Genomic DNA, 18068 nt, shown 5'->3' with positions numbered 1-18068 from the left:
TTCACATTCAGACTTTGACCCTGATGTGGCGTAGAGGGCGGGGCATCAATTGGGAGGGCGTGTAATCGCAAAACCTTATTTTGAATATACGGTTGTATTTTTCAATGTTCAACAACAAAACTTAAACTTCAGGGTTTTTTTTTCAAATGAACAAAACTTTTGACCTGGATTTGACTCCAAATGTTTGGAGCGAATAATAAATAATGTATATTAACAAGCTTCATCGTTTTTTCTCATTTTCACAATCAAATCACCAGAGTTTGCAGTTAAAATGTTGACTTTTATTCATCAGTTTAACATTTCACCAAAAACATTTTTGCCTGACTCGTCTTCCTCGAACACAACAGTGAAAATAAAGTTACAGCCATGGAAACTCTTTTTGGCAAAAAATCATACTGGTTTTAAATTATGTGCTTAAGTGAAAGGTTCTTACGGTTTTACAGCAATAACTTACGTTTACAGTGTTATTTGTTCTCTCAGAGGTCACCAGAGGTTTCCTCTTCTTCTCCTTCGGGAACGTCTCATTCAAAGCAGCTTTAGTGGAGATTATTTTACTCTCAACTGGGAATCGTTACATCGGACACGTTGAACCCACCAAGCTGTCTCCACACGGAGAGAATAAATTAATTTCTACCCGCTGACAGGAGAAAAGTCTATTGTGATTTTTTTTCCAGAACAAACTGAAAAAAATGTGAAAACGTCCCAAAGAGCAGAATCGTCTTCAAACGCTACAGCTAGCAGAAACATCATCATCAGCGTCATCATATCACCGTGGTAACTGACATTGTTAAGGGGGCGGGGCCATGCAGGAACACAGGCAGAAAGGGGCGGAGCTAAGCGCTACTTATCATATTAGTGGTATAAAAACATAAAAAGTTCACTTTTAAAGTTCTCTCCTTGAATAAAGAACCATGACTGGCAGGTGAGAGGAGCCAATGAGTGGAGGGGGGGGTGAGGAGGCGGGGCTAGCGCTTTAATACAGACGCACTTCCTGTACAGTTCAGTTCAAAGACTCTCTCCGTATTTACACGTCTATGTTTATCTTCACACCGACGTCACGATGTACGAGCCGCGTTCCGCCCCCCCGCCGCCGCCCTCGCCGCCCTTAGGCTCTCGTTTCTTAGTGACGGGCGTGGGGATGAGTGAAGGTCGTGTGGGGGTCGTGGAGGTCGACGAGGAAGACCCCGCTGTGGTCACTGGGGGCGTGGCGTTGACGTCGGCGCTTCCTTTCCTTGAGCTCGGCGTGTAGTTGAAGGGGCTGACCCGAGCCGCCACGGCGCCGCTCCGCTGCTGACTGCGTTGTTGTTGTTGTTGTTGTTGTGGTGGTGTTGGGCATTCGGGCGGGGGGGGTGTCGGCTTGTCGTCCAGGCTCTCGCAGCTCTGGCGCAGGTTGAGGTTGGAGGAGGAGCAGGAGGAGGAGGAGGAGGGGATCTTGGAGGGCGCCGGGCTGTCGATGATGGGGGGTGCGTTGGCGGTGGGCGAGCGGGCAGAACAGGCGGAGGAGGAGCGCGGGTTGTTGACGGGACAATCCTCCAGACGCACCCACACGTCCTCCGACTTGTCCGAGAAGCGTCCGGCCGCCGTATCGCCGCCGGCCTTCCCCTTCCTCCACGTCCCGTTTGACCTGGCGGCGCCCTCCTCCTCGCTCCGCCCCTTCTCGCTGGACTCCGATGAAGCCGACAGGACGGAGGAGGAGCTCCCCGTCCGCTTCCACGTGCCCACGCGGGGCAACGAGGTTGCGTGTTTGCCGGCTCCGCCTCCTCCGCCGGTGCTGCTGCTCTCCCGCTTCCACGTGCCTGTGCGGCTGAACCGCGATGACGTCACTTCCTGTGAGCGTGACGGGCTCTCGGAGTGCGAGCGGTTGACGTCGTGCCTCCTGGTCGTCGATGGCAGCGGAGTGCCGGGGCTGGTCGGCGACTCCGACCCGCTCGCAGCCGCCACGGACTCCTCCAGCTTCCTCTTCAGCGTGGGACTCGGTGCTTCTTTGATGAATGTCGACTGACGGACCAGCGCCGGCTTCTCAGGCTCCGCCTTCGGCTTCTTGGCGGCCGTAGAGCCGCTGACCTTCGACGCAGACTCGCTCCTCGGGAGGCCGCCGCCCTTCGCCGCCCCGCTCTGCTTGGCTGGTCTGGAGGCCAAAGAGGAGGAGGACGACGCGCTTCCCGGAGACGCCGTGCGTGGCATCTGCAGCGTCTTCCCTCCTTTCTGATTGGCGGAGCGGGACGGCGTGGAGTCGCGAGAGGACCCGCCTCCTCTGTCGGCGCCGTCGAGGTTTCCGGGAGGTTTGGCCGCAGCTGCTGTTCTAGGCTTGCTCCGCCCCCTAGCAGATGGCTCCGCCCTCGGCTTTCCTGTGATCAGGCTCCTGTACACCTTCTTCCCTCCTCTCAAGGCCTTGGCCTCCTCCTCCTCAACCTCCTCCTCCTCCTTCTTCTTCTTGGCCTCCAACGTGCTGCGCTCGCCGCCCTTCAGGATTCTCGCCCCTCGCTTCATCGCCACCTCCTCCGTCTCCTCTGGGTCTTCTTCTGCGTTGTTATTGGCTGCTGGCAGGCGAAACGGCGAGCCCACCGACTTCAGGGAGAGGACCGAGTCGGAGTCGGACGACGGTTGCCGCGACAACGACGACGCGGCGGCGGCGTTCAGGCTGCTGACGATGGAGTTGGCGCCTTCCTGGATCGCCTTCCAATCAAACGTCTCTGAATCCGGGGAGGTGGGGCTCCTCGGCGCCTCCAAAGGCTCCTCCTCAGTCAAAATATCGCCCTCGGCTTTGGAAGCCGGAGGAGGCGTGGCCACGGGGCCGGTGGCGCTGGCGGCCTTCTTCTTCTTCTTGGGCATGGCGGAGCTGATGCACTCCTGCAGCAGGTCGTCCTCCGAGTCGATGCTCAGCGAGCTGAGCGACGAGTTCCTGGAGAAGCAGACGGGCGTGTCCTCCACGTGGAATGCAATGGGAGCGTAGCAGCTCGCCACAGGGGGGCGGGGCTTCGCCTCCTTGACTCCTGCTTTGCCGCCGTCCTTCTCCTTGGGCGGCGGCGGAGCAAACTCCTTGTTGTTGTTCTCCTGGTCGATGTCGCTCAGCGAGCTCAGGGACGAGTTCCTGGAGAAGCAGACGGGCGTGTCCTCGATGGAGAACTTCTGCCTCTCGTCAGACGGCGTGGCGTTGGTCGCCGGTTTCGTCCGAGGGAAAACCGCCGCTGTCTGCTGCTGCTGCTTCCTCTTCCTGCCTTCTTCTTCTTTTGATTTCCTCTCCGTTTCCTTCTCGCCGCCGTCGTCTTCGTCGAAATCGAGCGAGCTCAGGGAGTCGTTGCGTGAGAAGCAGCACGGCGTCCCCTCGATGGGCGTGTAGTGGTGCGGCGAGTCAAAGGCGAACCCCGGCTTGGCTTTGGCAGCTGTCGCCGCGGCGACGCTGTACGCCGGCCGCTGGGGCATCGGCTTCACCGGAGACGTTGGCTTCTTCTTCTGCTGCTGCTGCAGGGCGAGAGGGGGCGGGCCCGCAGGAGGAGGCGGGGCTTGGAGGTGCTCGCTGTTTGCCGACGCTCTGATTGGTTTTCTGGGTTTGGCTTTGGGCATGGCAGCGCTGATGCACTCGGCCAGGATGTCGTCTCCATTCTCGCCCTCGGGTAGTCCCGCCCCCCTCCGCTGGCCGAGGGCAGGTGGGGCTACAGTCGGGACAACTGCCTCCTCGTTGGGCGGGGAGTCGATGGTGAGGTCACTGAGCGATGTGGCGGTGGAGAAGTTGAGCGGCGTTCCCTCGACGCAGTAAACTCTCGGCACCTCCTCCGGCGGCTGAGGCACGTCCTTCCTCTGCTGTGATTGGCCGCGGCTTTGGGGTGGGTGGACCTTATAGACGGGCAGCTGGCTGGGTTTCCTTGGCACGGGCTGTTGCGGCTTCTTTGGTTTCCGTGACGACTTGGGCATCGCCATGTTGATGCACTGCTCCAGGATCTCGTCGTCGTCCGACTCGTCGAGGATGGGCTTGTTTCCCTCCTCGTCCTTCCTCTGTCCGTCTCCTCCTCCCTCCTCCTCCTCCTCCTCCTCCTGCTGCTGCTGGTGCTGCTGGTGCTGCTCCTCCTCTTCTGCCCCCTTCATCTGTGGCGCGATGTACGGCTCGTCCAGACTGAGCGCGCTCAGACTGGAGGCTCGCGAGAAGCCGTGCGGCGTGCTCTCTGTGGCGAAGTGCAGCAGGACGTCGGCGCTGCTCTCCTCCTCGTCCTTTTTCTTCTTGTTCCGCTCCTCCTCCTTGGTGCTCCGCGTGGGCGGAGGTGGCGTCTTGGCGCGGCTCGGCGGCATGGTCTGACCCGGGCTGTCGGGCAGGTCGCTGGGGCTGACCACGCCGCTCGGCATGCCGCTGCACGGCTCGCTGGAGCGCACAGAGCTGGCGATGGAGGAGGTGGAGAAGCTGTCGAGGGAGCTGACGGAGGTGCAGCGGCTGAACATCAGCGGCGTCTCTTGGGCGTACGGCTGCTCCGGAGGGCTCTTAGGAGTCCTCGCCCCCGACGACGACGTCACGTGGTGGTGGTGATGGTGGTGGGCGTGGCCGTGGTGGTGACCACGTCTTCCTCGTGAGGAGGGAGCGGAGGAGGCCGCGGCTGCGGCCGCTGCGGTCTGGCTCTCCGCCTCCTTCTGCTGCCTCTGCTGCTGCTCCTGTGTGTCCTTCTCGCTGACAGGAAGTGTTGGGTAATCGTTACCGCCGCCGCCACTGCCCCGCCTGCTTCTCCTCTTCCTCCCGATGGCGTCGCCGTCTTCATCTTCCTCCTCCGATGACAGCGAGGAGAGCGGGCTGCCTCTGGAGAAGCAGATGGGCGTGTCCTCCACGCAGTATGTCTGCGTCAGCTCCTGGTTGCCCTTTGGCGCCGTCCGATTGGCAGACAGGGGTGCCGGGGGGCGGAGCTTGTTTGCAGAGGATGACGGAGGGGGCGGGCCCGAGGCCGCGGCCTTCTCCTCCGGCCGCAGCAGGGGTTTGCGGGCGGCGTCGGCGCCGTACTTAAGGCTGTAGTCGATCGGCTGCTCCACCTCTGAGTCGCCGCCGTAGTTCGCCGTCGCCGCTGCAGCGGTGTAGCGGCGCTGACCGGCGGAGGCTGCGCGGCCGCCGGTCAGCGCCGGGTCGCCGCCGTCGTTTCTGCGCCTCCTCAGCCGGGCGTCCAGCTCGTCGTCCTCGTCGCTCTCGCGGTGGCTCGGGCTCTGCCTGCCGGAGTTCAGCTGCTCGTCCGAGTACTTCAGACTGTAGTTGATGGGCGTGTCCAGTTCGCCGCCGCCGTCGTCCGCCATGTGGTTGGCGCTGCGGATCTTGTGCGCCAGGTCGGCCGGGTACTTCCTGTAGACGCAGCACTTGTTGGCGCCGCTCTCGTCCGACGAGTAGAAGGGCTCGGCCGAGGGTTTGGTCTTGCCGCGGTTTCCGTAGCCGTCGGCGCTGGTCACGCTGTTCAGGCTGTCGCTGGACGCTCGCACGCTGGGCGGGAACACGGGCCGGCCGTATGCGACCTCCTCGCCAGGCCTTTTTGAGCCGTCCACGTTCTTCGGGCTGGACAGCACCGGCGTGTTGGTGTAAGATCGCGCCCCTCCCCCTCCTGCGCTGTTACAGCCACGCCCCTTTCTGTGCGCCGCCTTGGGGCTCAGGTTGTCAATGTTGTCGAAAGTCTCAGACAGCTGCTGGGCGTCCAGCTCCTCAAACAGCGCCTTCTGCTTACGGGCGTGCAGCGACGGGGCGCCGGCGCCCGGCGACACCACGCTGGCGTCCTTGTAGCGCGCCGGCCGGTTGGCCATCAGGTTGCGCAGGGCGGCGGCGCTGCCCATGGCGATCATCTTGTGCCGGGAGTGAATGAGGTTGCGCAGCATGCCGACGGCGCCCAGCTCCCACAAGGCCTCCTGGTCTTTGGCGTCCCTGGCCGACAGATTCCACAGCGTCCCGCAGGCGTTGGACACGATTGTCAGACTGTGGGACTTGAGGTGCTGCAGCAGCGTCGGCAGGCAGCCGTGTTCACGCAGGATCTGCCTGCAAGACGACACACAGGGCGCCGCAACTCAGAAAGGATACTTGCAATAACTAATTAATACCGATGTAATGGAGCCTTGTTGATCCCCGAGTGAAAACAAAGTGATGATGTCATAACTCATAACTAGTGATGTTAGCAGCTAACGGCTAGCAGCTAACCGATCATTATTTTGAGGTGTTCAGGCTTTATTCAGATGTAAAATTTATTTTTAATGATAAACTTTAGTTTTGTCATTTTGTGTCCTGATATGATCTCCCTCATCACTGCATGCCGTCTACCTGTTGTTTACCTGTGCGCCTCGTTGGTGGCGATGAGGCTGGACACGTTGCGGAGGATCCCGCCGCCGCTCTCGATGATGGCGAGCGTGTTGGTGTGGCTGCGGTGCGTCAGCGTCCCCACCAGGAAGGCCAGCGCGCCGTCCACCGCGCAGATATCCGCCTTGTTCTCGGTGCAGTGAGCCGAGAGGTTCCAGAGCGCGCTCAGCACGGACTTCAGGGTCGACTCCTGAGGCAGCAAAGCAAGACTCAAATCACTGAAAGTAAACCTTCACCACAGGAAGCAGAGAAGTGGAAATGTGAATAGTTTATTGTTTCTAAAACTTTAATTGCGTGTTTTGCATGTAAACACGTCGCATTTACAATTTCTAATTAAAACTAAAAACTAAGTAAAATAAATAATGCAAATGATTGATGTAATTCTGCCTGTTTCAGTTCTACTTTTATTCATCATGGTTGACGAGCAGAATCTTAATTTTAAAATCCCAACCACATTAGGGAACACGGAGACGTTTCAGAGGGTTGATCAGAGATGAAGAGTGTTACTATTCACCTTCTGGACCTCGAGGGCGCAGCCGGTCAGCGCCCTCACGCTGCCGACCTCACGCAGCGTCTTCTTACTGTTGACATCAGCGCGCCACGACAAGTTCCTCAAGACACTCGCGATCACCTGGAGAGACGCGGCATTAATCAATAATTATGCTGGAAAAGGGGGAAAAGCTGACGAGCAGCGATGAATCAATAAAGAACAGGTGATTTCACCTGCTGCAGGTCCTCGCTGTCAGACTTCAGCTGAGCGACCATCGCTCTCATGCAGCCCTTCATGGAGCACAGCGTGGCCTGATGGGAAAACGACGGGGAGATGTCATCTGATTGGCTATAGAGGAACAGCTGTGTGTGTGTGTGTGTGTGTGTGTGTGTTTCCTTCCCACCTTGTTGGCTACGTCTCCAAAGGTGAGGTTGGTGAGCGCCATGCCGGCGTACCGCCGCAGAGTGACGCTGTAATGGTCGCTGCTGAGACCGAACATCTCACAGTCCACCTGCAGCAGCTCAGCCACCGCCTGCAGACCACCTGCAGGGACAAATAACCCACACACACACACACGGAGGGTGTGAATACCAGGGAGGAGCAGCGCGATGACCTCAGAGAGCGCGATGATGTCACACTGACCCAGTTCGTTCATGGCGTGTCGATGTTCTTCGTCAAAGGACAGCTTCATCAGGACGCAGACAGCCGGACAGATCTGATGCTCCACTGGAGACGGCACTGAAGACACAATATATTCACTCATGTTACGTGGTATTAAGATACAGACGCACTCCGGTGCAGCTTCCATAGATCCACACACAACAATCACATATTTGGACACAGCGTGCGATGCTGTCGGCCTGTCCTCCCGATTGGTTCTCGTGAGTGTGACATCACTCACTGGGGTTATCCTCCTGGTCGACGCCCCTCTCGTGGTTCTCCTGCCAGCTCCAGCACTCCTCGCAGTAGTGGCGTACCTGCTCCAGCAGGTGGAGCACCCTGATCTCGCGCCGGCCCCTCTTGTCGTCGGGCTGACTGTGCACGATGTTGTGCAGCGCCGCTGAGGCGCGCGCACGGGCCTCCTTGCTGCCACGGGAGTTGCCTAGCAACAGGGAGTCTTTGTCGTTGCCGTGGAGCAGCTGGATGAGCAGCGGCAGGCAGCCGGACTGACGCATGGCGATGCACGAGTCCTGAGAGCTCGACATGGCGAGCAGCGTCCGCGACATGTCGTCTTTATCGTGGGTCCCCAACATCGACAGAAGGCTGTACACCATCTCCACCTGTAGGGGGCGACAGAGCGGTTTATACACCATCTCCACCCGTAGGGGGCGACAGAGCGGTTTATACACCATCTCCACCCGTAGGGGGCGACAGAGCGGTTTATACACCATCTCCACCCGTAGGGGGCGACAGAGCGGTTTATACACCATCTCCACCCGTAGGGGGCGACAGAGCGGTTTATACACCATCTCCACCCGTAGGGGCGACAGAGCGGTTTATACACCATCTCCACCTGCAGGGGGCGACAGAGCGGTTTATACACCATCTCCACCTGTAGGGGGCGACAGAGCGGTTAATACACCATCTCCACCTGTAGGGGGCGACAGAGCGGTTAATACACCATCTCCACCTGTAGGGGCGACAGAGCGGTTTATACACCATCTCCACCTGTAGGGGGCGACAGAGCGGTTTATACACCATCTCCACCCGTAGGGGGCGACAGAGCGGTTAATACACCATCTCCCCCCGTAGGGGGCGACAGAGCGGTTTATACACCATCTCCACCCGTAGGGGGCGACAGAGCGGTTTATACACCATCTCCACCTGCAGGGGGCGACAGAGCGGTTTATACACCATCTCCACCTGTAGGGGGCGACGGAGCGGTTTATACACCATCTCCACCCGTAGGGGGCGACAGAGCGGTTAATACACCATCTCCACCCGTAGGGGGCGACAGAGCGGTTAATACACCATCTCCACCCGTAGGGGGCGACAGAGCGGTTTATACACCATCTCCACCCGTAGGGGGCGACAGAGCGGTTTATACACCATCTCCACCTGCAGGGGGCGACAGAGCGGTTTATACACCATCTCCACCCGTAGGGGGCGACAGAGCGGTTTATACACCATCTCCACCTGCAGGGGGCGACAGAGCGGTTTATACACCATCTCCACCCGTAGGGGGCGACAGAGCGGTTTATACACCATCTCCACCCGTAGGGGGCGACAGAGCGGTTTATACACCATCTCCACCTGCAGGGGGCGACAGAGCGGTTTATACACCATCTCCACCCGTAGGGGGCGACAGAGCGGTTTATACACCATCTCCACCCGTAGGGGGCGACAGAGCGGTTTATACACCATCTCCCCCCGTAGGGGCGACAGAGCGGTTTATACACCATCTCCACCTGCAGGGGGCGACAGAGCGGTTTATACACCATCTCCACCCGCAGGGGGCGACAGAGCGGTTTATACACCATCTCCACCCGCAGGGGGCGACAGAGCGGTTTATACACCATCTCCACCTGCAGGGGGCGACAGAGCGGTTTATACACCATCTCCCCCCGTAGGGGGCGACAGAGCGGTTTATACACCATCTCCACCCGTAGGGGGCGACAGAGCGGTTTATACACCATCTCCCCCCGTAGGGCCGACGGAGCGGTTTATACACCATCTCCACCTGCAGGGGGCGACAGAGCGGTTTATACACCATCTCCACCTGCAGGGGGCGACAGAGCGGTTTATACACCATCTCCCCCCGTAGGGGGCGACAGAGCGGTTTATACACCATCTTCCCCCGTAGGGGCGACAGAGCGGTTTATACACCATCTCCACCCGTAGGGGGCGACAGAGCGGTTTATACACCATCTCCACCTGCAGGGGGCGACAGAGCGGTTTATACACCATCTCCACCCGCAGGGGGCGACAGAGCGGTTTATACACCATCTCCACCAGCAGGGGGCGACAGAGCGGTTTATACACCATCTCCCCCCGTAGGGGGCGACAGAGCGGTTTATACACCATCTCCACCCGTAGGGGGCGACAGAGCGGTTTATACACCATCTCCCCCCGTAGGGCCGACGGAGCGGTCGGGGCTGACTGACCTTGGTGCCGAGGTGGCTGGTGATTCGTCGAGGCACAGAGTAGCTCGTCTCATTGGCTGCCTCGTGGTCCAACTGGATGCTGGAGCTCTGGAGGAGGAAGAAAAACAACAAGGTCAAAAAGAGATTTAAATAACGGACAGACCCAAAGTCACGAAGACGAGTAAGAACAAGAAGGACAATCACCTGAGCGGAGGACAACCCGATGCTGTCGGTCGCCCCCTGACGCTCCTCCACCTGGATGGAGAGAGATTATGTGGAGGACTACAACAACATCAAATGAATATTATGATGATTGAAATGAACAGGTTTACCTGCAATCGTGCTCCCAGCCGCAGGATGTCCTTATCGATCTGCTGAATGCGAGACACACGGTCCTGAAGAAGCGCACACACAGAGGTCACATGCTGAGGTCGGGGGTCAAACAGGTGTAACAGGTGTAACAGCCTCCAGGTGAGACCTCACCTGAGCTCTCCTCTCCATCTCCTGACAGGAGCCCAGCTGCTCCTCCATCGCAGAGCGGATCTGACGGGCCTCGAACTCCAGCTGACGCCGACTCATGTCCGTCTGCAGGGTGAACTGAAGCGCAAACTCTCGTCACACGGCGCCTCAGCAGAGCGGCTGGGGCTTATGGGTATTGTAGTTTTTATCGATGTGTACAGTTACAAAGTACTCACATTCTCGGTGAGTGGCAGACTGTCGATCCTCTTGGTGAGGTTCTGCAGCTGAGCGTAGTACCAGTCCTTCTCCTTCTCCTCCTTCTCCAGCTCAGCCAACAGGAGGCACCTGCCAGCAGCCAATGACAGAGCAGAGATTCAGAGGAGGGGGGGGGGGGGGGGGGGGGGCACACAAGATGGCGCCGACGATGGACGTTTTTTGTTAATTGCGTTTCCGGTTGTGATTCCCGGAGCTCTTTGACCAGATGAGCTGCTGAACATCTGAGGAAACAACTCCAGTTGTCTTGACGTCTGTTACGCACCAACCGCAGAGTCACATTCCTTGTATGTCTGATATATTATGGCAATAAATGTTTCCTGGTTCCTTATTTCTCTGAATGTCAATAAGAAACTCAATGAAAAGGTCAGTTAGTACTCACGACAGTGCTGCTTCCTTCAGCGATAGTACTATCTGTACTAGTACTGCAACAGCAGCAAACTACTACCAAACTACAGTTTGTGTAACTAAGTATTGCAAATAGCATTTGTGGCAGCAGTAAACCAACCAGTATTTGGAGTAGTAGTACTAATATTACTCAGCAGTACCTCTCCTTCTCCAGCTCCTCCAGGCAGCGCTCCTGGTCCCTGCCCGCCGGCGGTGGGCCTCTCCTGGGGAGGCCGGTGGTCATGGAGGGGCCTGCAGCTTTGGATCCTCCGGCTGCTCCTCCAGGAGCTCCGGAACCAGAGGAGGCTGAGCTGGAGGAGGACGAGAGGGGAAGAGGAGGCCTCGACCTGGGCTTAAACCCCGCAGACTCCAGGCTCATCTCTGGAGGAGAGACGGAGGTAAACATTAGCGTTGGGTACCGAGAACCGCCGACTCATTGGTACCGGTTCCTACCTGACTGGAACCTACCGGACTGAAACGCAGATCTCGGTGCCTGAGCCGATTATTTACACCACTCAGCAGCCAGTTAGCCGTCTGCCTTCTATGTATTTATATTTATTTGCCCACCAGGAGACACAACAGGCCTCCTGTCGGCCCCACAGCACTAAACCGAGGGTGTAGCGGTGTTCCGTCTACGTTTGTGCGGTTTGTTATTAAAGCCGCTGCAGACACGTGACTCCGTTTCATCACGCGACTGACTGCAGATTTGATGATTTTTGTTTTGTCTTTATTTTATGTAACAAAGTGTTAACTAATACACACTAATACACATACACGTCATTTGTTTACCTTTCAGTCTTTCGATGAGCTCCAGCTGAGAGCCAGACGCCTCCCCGGACTCTTCTTCTATGGTGCCCTGCAGCTGCTTCAGCACTTCCTGTTTTACACGAGTTAAGAAAATAAAAGGTAAATCACAGTGTGCTTCTAGTCTGCCGACAGCCGAGCTCGAGCCGGATGACACGACGAGTGTTAAATGAAAGATATTGTGAAAAGACCTCCAGGACCCTGAAGCAGCTAAACTCCTTCTGTCCTGCAGGAGGCTGAGGTCCATCAGGACCGAGACCTCGTCAACAGGCCGGTCGCTGCACACGTGCACTTTGACCCGTCACTTTACTTTTTAACATGTTTTAACTTTTATTCCTCTAGTTTTAAACGAACACACAGCATCATATTTCATCTTATTCCTCCTGCAGTCGTCTTCTCGGTCTTGTCGTCCGTTGTTCACCAACCGCCAAGTCAAATTCCTGGTATGTCGGACATATTTTGGTAATAAACGTGTCCTGATCCCTGAATAACACACAGATTCACAACGCTCTCCCTCTCTCTCCGTCTGTCTCTCGCCCAGCAGCGTCGTTGTGTCTCGACTCACCACGATGAAGCGGCAGCGTTCAAACAGCGACATGATGGAAACTAACGCGACTCACACTGTCCATCTGTGTGTTTTCTGCTCATCGACAGTAAACAGGAAACAGGAAACGGGAAACGGGAAGTGAGCGAGAGTTTGGAGAGGAAGGAGCCACAATAAAGAACAATAGAACTACGAAGAAAACAGACGGACGAGAAAATAAGACGAAGAGATTCAGAACGAATGAAAAAACGAATAATAATAAAAGAAGTTGGATATGAACTACAGTCAGAATAAATATAATTATGAAAAGAAATAAAAAAATATTATAGCAGAAAACTAAAAAAAAACGTAGATACGTGTAAAGAAAAAGAGAAAACATGAAATTAAATAAATTAACCAATGAAAAGTATATCCTAATAATAATAATAATAAGTAAAATAATCCTCTGAACATGTGATGAATTAAAAACCCCAAACAACACAAGAGCAGAAGAGCAGAGACCAAAGACACCTCGTCCTCTGTGACTCAACAGAGATGCTCAAACTAACAAACGTCTCACTGCCAACGAGGGACCGACGTCTACGACAGAGACACCGAGTTTATCTTCCTGTACACAAGTAATATTAACAAAACTAATTATTACTGAACTCAAATGTCAGCAGTACTTTGGCCAGTATCTGAGTAGTACCGTGTGCAGTGTGAGACCCTGTGTACTGACCTTCATGTTGGACGCCTCGCTCTCCAGCTGAGTCAGGTGGTTGGAGTTGTCCTGCAGCTCCTGTCTCAAGTTGGAGTTCTCCATCTTCAGCACCTCCACCTGTCTCAGCAGCTGGTCGTAAGACGCTGCCGCCATGCTGGAGACCCCAGCTGTGACCTGCAGGGACAAGCAGGACAATGTAGTACTGCAGTAGTACTCGAGCCCTGGTGTACAGTGAGGACGTAGTACTGCAGTAGTACTCGAGCCCTGGTGTACAGTGAGGACGTAGTACTGCAGTAGTACTCGAGCCCTGGTGTACAGTGAGGACGTAGTACTGCAGTAGTACTCGAGCCCTTGTGTACAGTGAGGACGTAGTACTGCAGTAGTACTCGAGCCCTGGTGTACAGTGAGGACGTAGTACTGCAGTAGTACTCGAGCCCTTGTGTACAGTGAGGACGTAGTACTGCAGTAGTACTTGCTGGCTAATGGTTAGGTTGCCGTTAGCTTAGCAGCGCTCGGATCACTCGGCGTGACCCATAAATACATCTAGAGATGAACTGAACCACAGAGTCACTGTGGAGCCAATCGGCTCGTCAGCTGAGGGACAGGTGACGCCCGTCGGGCCAATAAGGACGAAGGAACGCGAACCTCAGAGCCTCCAGGAAGATACAACGAGTATTTCCTCTGCCTGCGTTAATTAAAGAGAACCTGTGTGTGTGTCTCTCAGCATCATGTGATGTTTCCTCTCAGCTACAAACACTGATGTCACTGTTTTATTGTCACATGATTCACCAACTGGTTACAACACACGCGCACACACTGAACTACACAATACTTCACGTCATACACACAGAACCAGATGTAATATATACAGTACTACGCATCATATACACGGTACTGCATGTCATATACAGTACTACGTGCCCTCTACAGAGTACTCCATGTCCTCTAGAGAGTACTACTCTTCGATCATCAATACGTAATCAATAACAGCGTTGTGGTGTGCGATCAGCTGGAACAAAGGACACAATAGAAACCAGCTCCTCTCATCCCCACCTCCACCCTTCTTTCATTTCCTCCCTCTGCCTCCATCACCGGTCGGCCATTTTCTCTCCCATCCCTGCCTCCCCGCTCCACCCGTCCTCCCTCTCTCCCCCGTTACAGGGAACGCAGGCATCAAATACACCAAAGAACACACACACACACACACACACACACACACACACACACACACACAAACACAGCAGCAACAGACAATGAGAAGCAAAGAACAACCTCCCGCTTACCCCCCCCCTCTGTCCTCCCCCCTCTGTCCTCTCCCCTCTCTACCCCCCTGTCCCCCCTCTGTCCTCCCCCTTCTCTACCCCCCTGTCCTCCCCCTTCTCTCAATAATCCTCTGACATGAAAAGGAAACAGTCAGAGGACGGATGAAGGAAGGAAGACGGGTTTGTGGATTGAGGAACAGAAAATGGCAGCTCACCCCATCGCTGCAGCCTCCATCACCTCCCCGTCTCTCTCTGTCCGTCTGTCTGTCTGACAGAGAGCAGTCAGCTGGGCCAACCGGCAGCCAATCGGCAGGCAGGGACAGTAGGGGGAGGGGGGGGGTAAGAGGAGAGGAGGCTGCCTCTCCTCCCTCCTCCTGCTGCTCCCAGAATGCTTTGCAGCAGTTGCTGCAGGCAGTCTGGGACACACACACACACACACACACACTCATGTATTAATGTCAGTGTCCTCTGATCGATATCGTGTGTCCATACATACAAATATATGTACACACACTCACACACACCACATATCTACTCAGAAATGAGAGACTATCAGCTGGGATATTTTTTACCATCCGCAAGTTTTTATTTTATCAGATGGCTGATGAAATAAAATACATTTAAATTTAGTGATTGACACATCTGAGAGCAGCAGTCACGTGACCCTAAACCAGAGAGAATCTGATCAGAGGCTGTAAATATGTGAATAATTTAATATTCATACTTCAATAGAACATGTGGAGCTTTAATTGTGTTTTTCTAACATCGGTAAAACAAGTTGATTAAATAGTTCGTAGCTTTTTTCAAATTCTATAAAACTAAATTATCAAAGACATTAAACTTACTGCTTCCACAGTGAAGCAGAACTTTATTTTGAAATAAGACTCAAACCAGAGATGAAACAACGTTCCTAAACTTCTTCACTTTGCCGACGAACCACAGGACGTCTCCCTCAAACTATATTTCATTATCAGAAACACAAAAGTGCACCAAAATACACAAATCCCCCAAAATCAAAAAAACAAACAGCAAACCCCGAACAAATACTCAGCCTCCCCGAGGAGAAGAACCCTTCTTTCAACGAGGCCCCCTGAAGGCCGACCCACATGCTGCCAGCCGTCGCCGCGGTAACCAACATCCAAGCCAGCAGTCATTCAACAGTTATTCCGAATGTTCGGATTTATTTCCATTGACATGCATTGCTTGTCACTATTACCGTCACCAGGTTGATTTTAAGCTCTACTATTGCAGTTGTTCAGCGTCCACAACCTTTGTACCGTTTTCATGTCAGACAATATTTCGCAGACTGCAAGAAGGACAATAAACACGTTGAAATAACGGGGGGTCGTTTCTACACCGTCTGCAAACGGTTTTTATATTTTATCTTGACCTGTTGACAGGATCTTTTCCTGTTTGTTCTGTATGAACATTAATTGTAGGAAGATATTTAGAATTAGACACAGCGAATAGAGATTTGTGGCTGTGAAACATTCTTATTCATCTGAAATGAGTCTTTAGGGTCGATTTCCAGAGGAACATTAACTCCCTCTGTTCACTTTAAGGCAAAGTAGGATAAATAATAATACATTATATTTATAGAGTGTTTACATGGTCTCAAAGACACTTTACAGTAAAAACAGAAACCACATTCAGCACATAAACAACAATAAAACCAACACATCAAACAATCATTAAAAGCAACTAAAACAGTCTTAAACTTTCCTGTAAGTAGATATTTTTAAATGCTTCCACATTCCGTCGCTCTGCGATAGTCTGACAGACTTTTCTCTGTTTAATAAAAGCAGCCGTATTCCCCTTTTGTCATATTAGAGGCTTCGCCTGCTCATAAGTTTCCACCATCGGTTGCTGCTCAGCGGGTTAAAAACGTGCCGCGCGCGTCTCCTCCATCTGTGCATCAGCAGACCTGTGACGGACACCGTGGTCTGCTTAAGAAAGCCGTGCACTGATCCCAGATGTGTGCACCTGGATTGACTCAACTCCTCCCCCTCATCCCGGCTCAGCAAGCGATTAAGATCAAACTAAGTCAAGCTGCGCTTTTCACTCATCCTGGATTTCTTTATTCTACTTTTGTGCAACAGCCCCCTGATCTCAGCGCGAGGCGGATTTTGTGGTAACGAGCATCATTCAGTTACAAGGAGTCACGCTCAGGACGACTCAGCAGCGACTGATGATGCATATTGTTGTTGATTACAACAGCTGGTTTTCAATGATCCTTCTATCCATTTGTTGTCCGCTTTAAGAGAGACGCAAGGGACACGCACACGCAAGAGCCCCTTGCGTGTCCCTTGCGTGTCTTTTCACGCCTCCTTGCGTGCGTCGACCCATTTTTGTAGACTAGCGTGTAAAGCTTTGCAGCCTCCTGCAGCACCAGGCTGTGATCGGTCTGCTGACTACGTCCTTTAGAGTCTCACGTCTCCGTTTTCACAGCACAATACGGCCGTTATTAAAAGGAAGAACGTTTACGAGAGAACGGATCAGATTGAAGAGCTTTTAAATATGAGCGCTTGTACAAGCCGTCATTGGCGGACTATGAGGACGCCGGATGGCCTCTGATTCATGGAGGGAGATCTCCACAAACGTCACCGTCGCCACCACTAGTAGTACTAGTAGTAGTGGTACATATAGTAAACTACTAACCGTGATAACGGGTAACTTTACTTTCCTCATGGACATGATCATAAACATGAGCAGTAACGCATCAGTATTACTATAGTACTTCTCTGGAAGTACTGCTGAGTAGCAAGGAGCGGTATTTATGTAGTATGGTAGAAGAATAACACAAATACTGCAGTTGTACTGTGGTAAAACGTTTCTAGTACTTAGTGTACAGCAGCAGTAAGCAGTCCGTCGTAGTTGTGTGGTGGTACTCCTGTAGTCACATTAAGTAGTACTATAGTAATACTGCAGTAGTTCTATGGAAATATCTAATATTAAATGAAGCAATACTTATTATAGTGGTACTTCTGTACATTATCAGCAAGTCTTTTACTGCAACAGTGCTGTAGTAGTACATATCATACAGAAGCAAAACGTACTTATACTGTCCAGGGGGAATAAGTACTGCAACAGTAGTAGAGTAGCAGAAAGCCGAATACTGCAGTCATACAGGTTGTAATAGTACGTATTATACAGTAGCAATGGGTACTTCGTAATAGCAGCACAGTGGTCCTCCTGTACTGTAGTAGTACTGTAGTAGTACTGTAGTAGTACGGTGACGTTGCAGCGTTTCTGTGAATCATATGTGACAATAGCATTAGCCCTGTTAGCCGTTAGCTCAACACTGTACATCACGGCCGACACCGGGCGGCTACCGCATCTCCACCCGCCCCGGACACGTCCGGATATACCGGCCGATCGCCGGTTCCCGACACACCGCCCTCCGGCCACCGTCTCCCGGTCTGTCCCCGTCCCGTCCGACCGCCCAACCAAAACAAACGGTTAGCGTGATGCTAAGCTAACAGCACGGCCGTTCTTACCGTCCCGAATTCGCTGTGAAACGACCAAAGTCCGCCTCAGGTCTCGCGGAACATCCCCGGGGAACTCGGGCGGCCGTTAAACGGCCGTCAGACGCGGCGGAGGCCGCTCATGTCTCCGGTCACTGCGGGGAAAGTGTTTCACAAAGTCCAGGAGAAGTTTAACTCGGCCTTTTTGTTGTGGAGAAACTGCTCGCACAGCGGTCCGCCATCTTGTGTGTGTGTGTGTGTGTGTGTGTGTGCAGAAGTAATCCGCCGAAAAGTAATGCGA

At 54.0% G+C, this 18068-nt stretch overlaps 1 protein-coding gene across 5 annotated transcripts; it reads right to left on the bottom strand.

Annotated features, from left to right (window-relative positions):
* Window positions 1-259: 259 nt before the first annotated feature.
* Window positions 260-18039, bottom strand: apc (APC regulator of WNT signaling pathway). 5 transcript variants are annotated; one of them, XM_078088563.1, is made up of 17 exons: window positions 17801-17940; window positions 14519-14719; window positions 13060-13215; window positions 11783-11870; window positions 11155-11374; window positions 10570-10678; window positions 10358-10471; window positions 10207-10269; window positions 10079-10129; window positions 9896-9982; window positions 7693-8071; window positions 7434-7529; window positions 7195-7334; window positions 7025-7102; window positions 6816-6932; window positions 6277-6491; window positions 260-5986 (listed from the first exon to the last, which is right to left on the bottom strand). In XM_078088563.1, the coding sequence occupies exons 3-17, from the start codon at window positions 13192-13194 to the stop codon at window positions 1045-1047; spliced, it is 6834 nt and encodes a 2277-aa protein (XP_077944689.1). In that variant the 5' UTR covers window positions 13195-13215; window positions 14519-14719; window positions 17801-17940; the 3' UTR covers window positions 260-1044. The 5 variants fall into 5 exon arrangements, with proteins under 5 accessions (XP_077944689.1, XP_077944688.1, XP_077944687.1 ...); XM_078088562.1 differs by lacking the exon at window positions 14519-14719 and having other exon boundaries at window positions 17801-18039; XM_078088561.1 differs by having other exon boundaries at window positions 7195-7529.
* Between the last annotated feature and the right edge of the window lie 29 nt (window positions 18040-18068).

Source organism: Gasterosteus aculeatus, chromosome 14, assembly GCF_964276395.1.
Source record: "Gasterosteus aculeatus chromosome 14, fGasAcu3.hap1.1, whole genome shotgun sequence".
In the NCBI taxonomy this organism is placed as follows: Eukaryota; Metazoa; Chordata; class Actinopteri; order Perciformes; family Gasterosteidae; genus Gasterosteus; species Gasterosteus aculeatus.
Note: the sequence above shows the minus strand (reverse complement) of the source record. Positions and strands in the feature narration are given on the sequence as shown.

Excerpts from the sequence above, each read along its gene's own strand:
- apc (XM_078088560.1), bottom strand. The coding sequence starts at position 13,194 with ATGGCGGCAGCGTCTTACGACCAGCTGCTGAGACAGGTGGAGGTGCTG. Across the intron at positions 10,472-10,569 it reads GTCTGCCACTCACCGAGAAT|TTCACCCTGCAGACGGACAT; the intron begins GTGAGTACTTTG and ends TTTGCGCTTCAG. Across the intron at positions 10,130-10,206 it reads GGCTGGGAGCACGATTGCAG|GTGGAGGAGCGTCAGGGGGC; the intron begins GTAAACCTGTTC and ends CTCTCCATCCAG.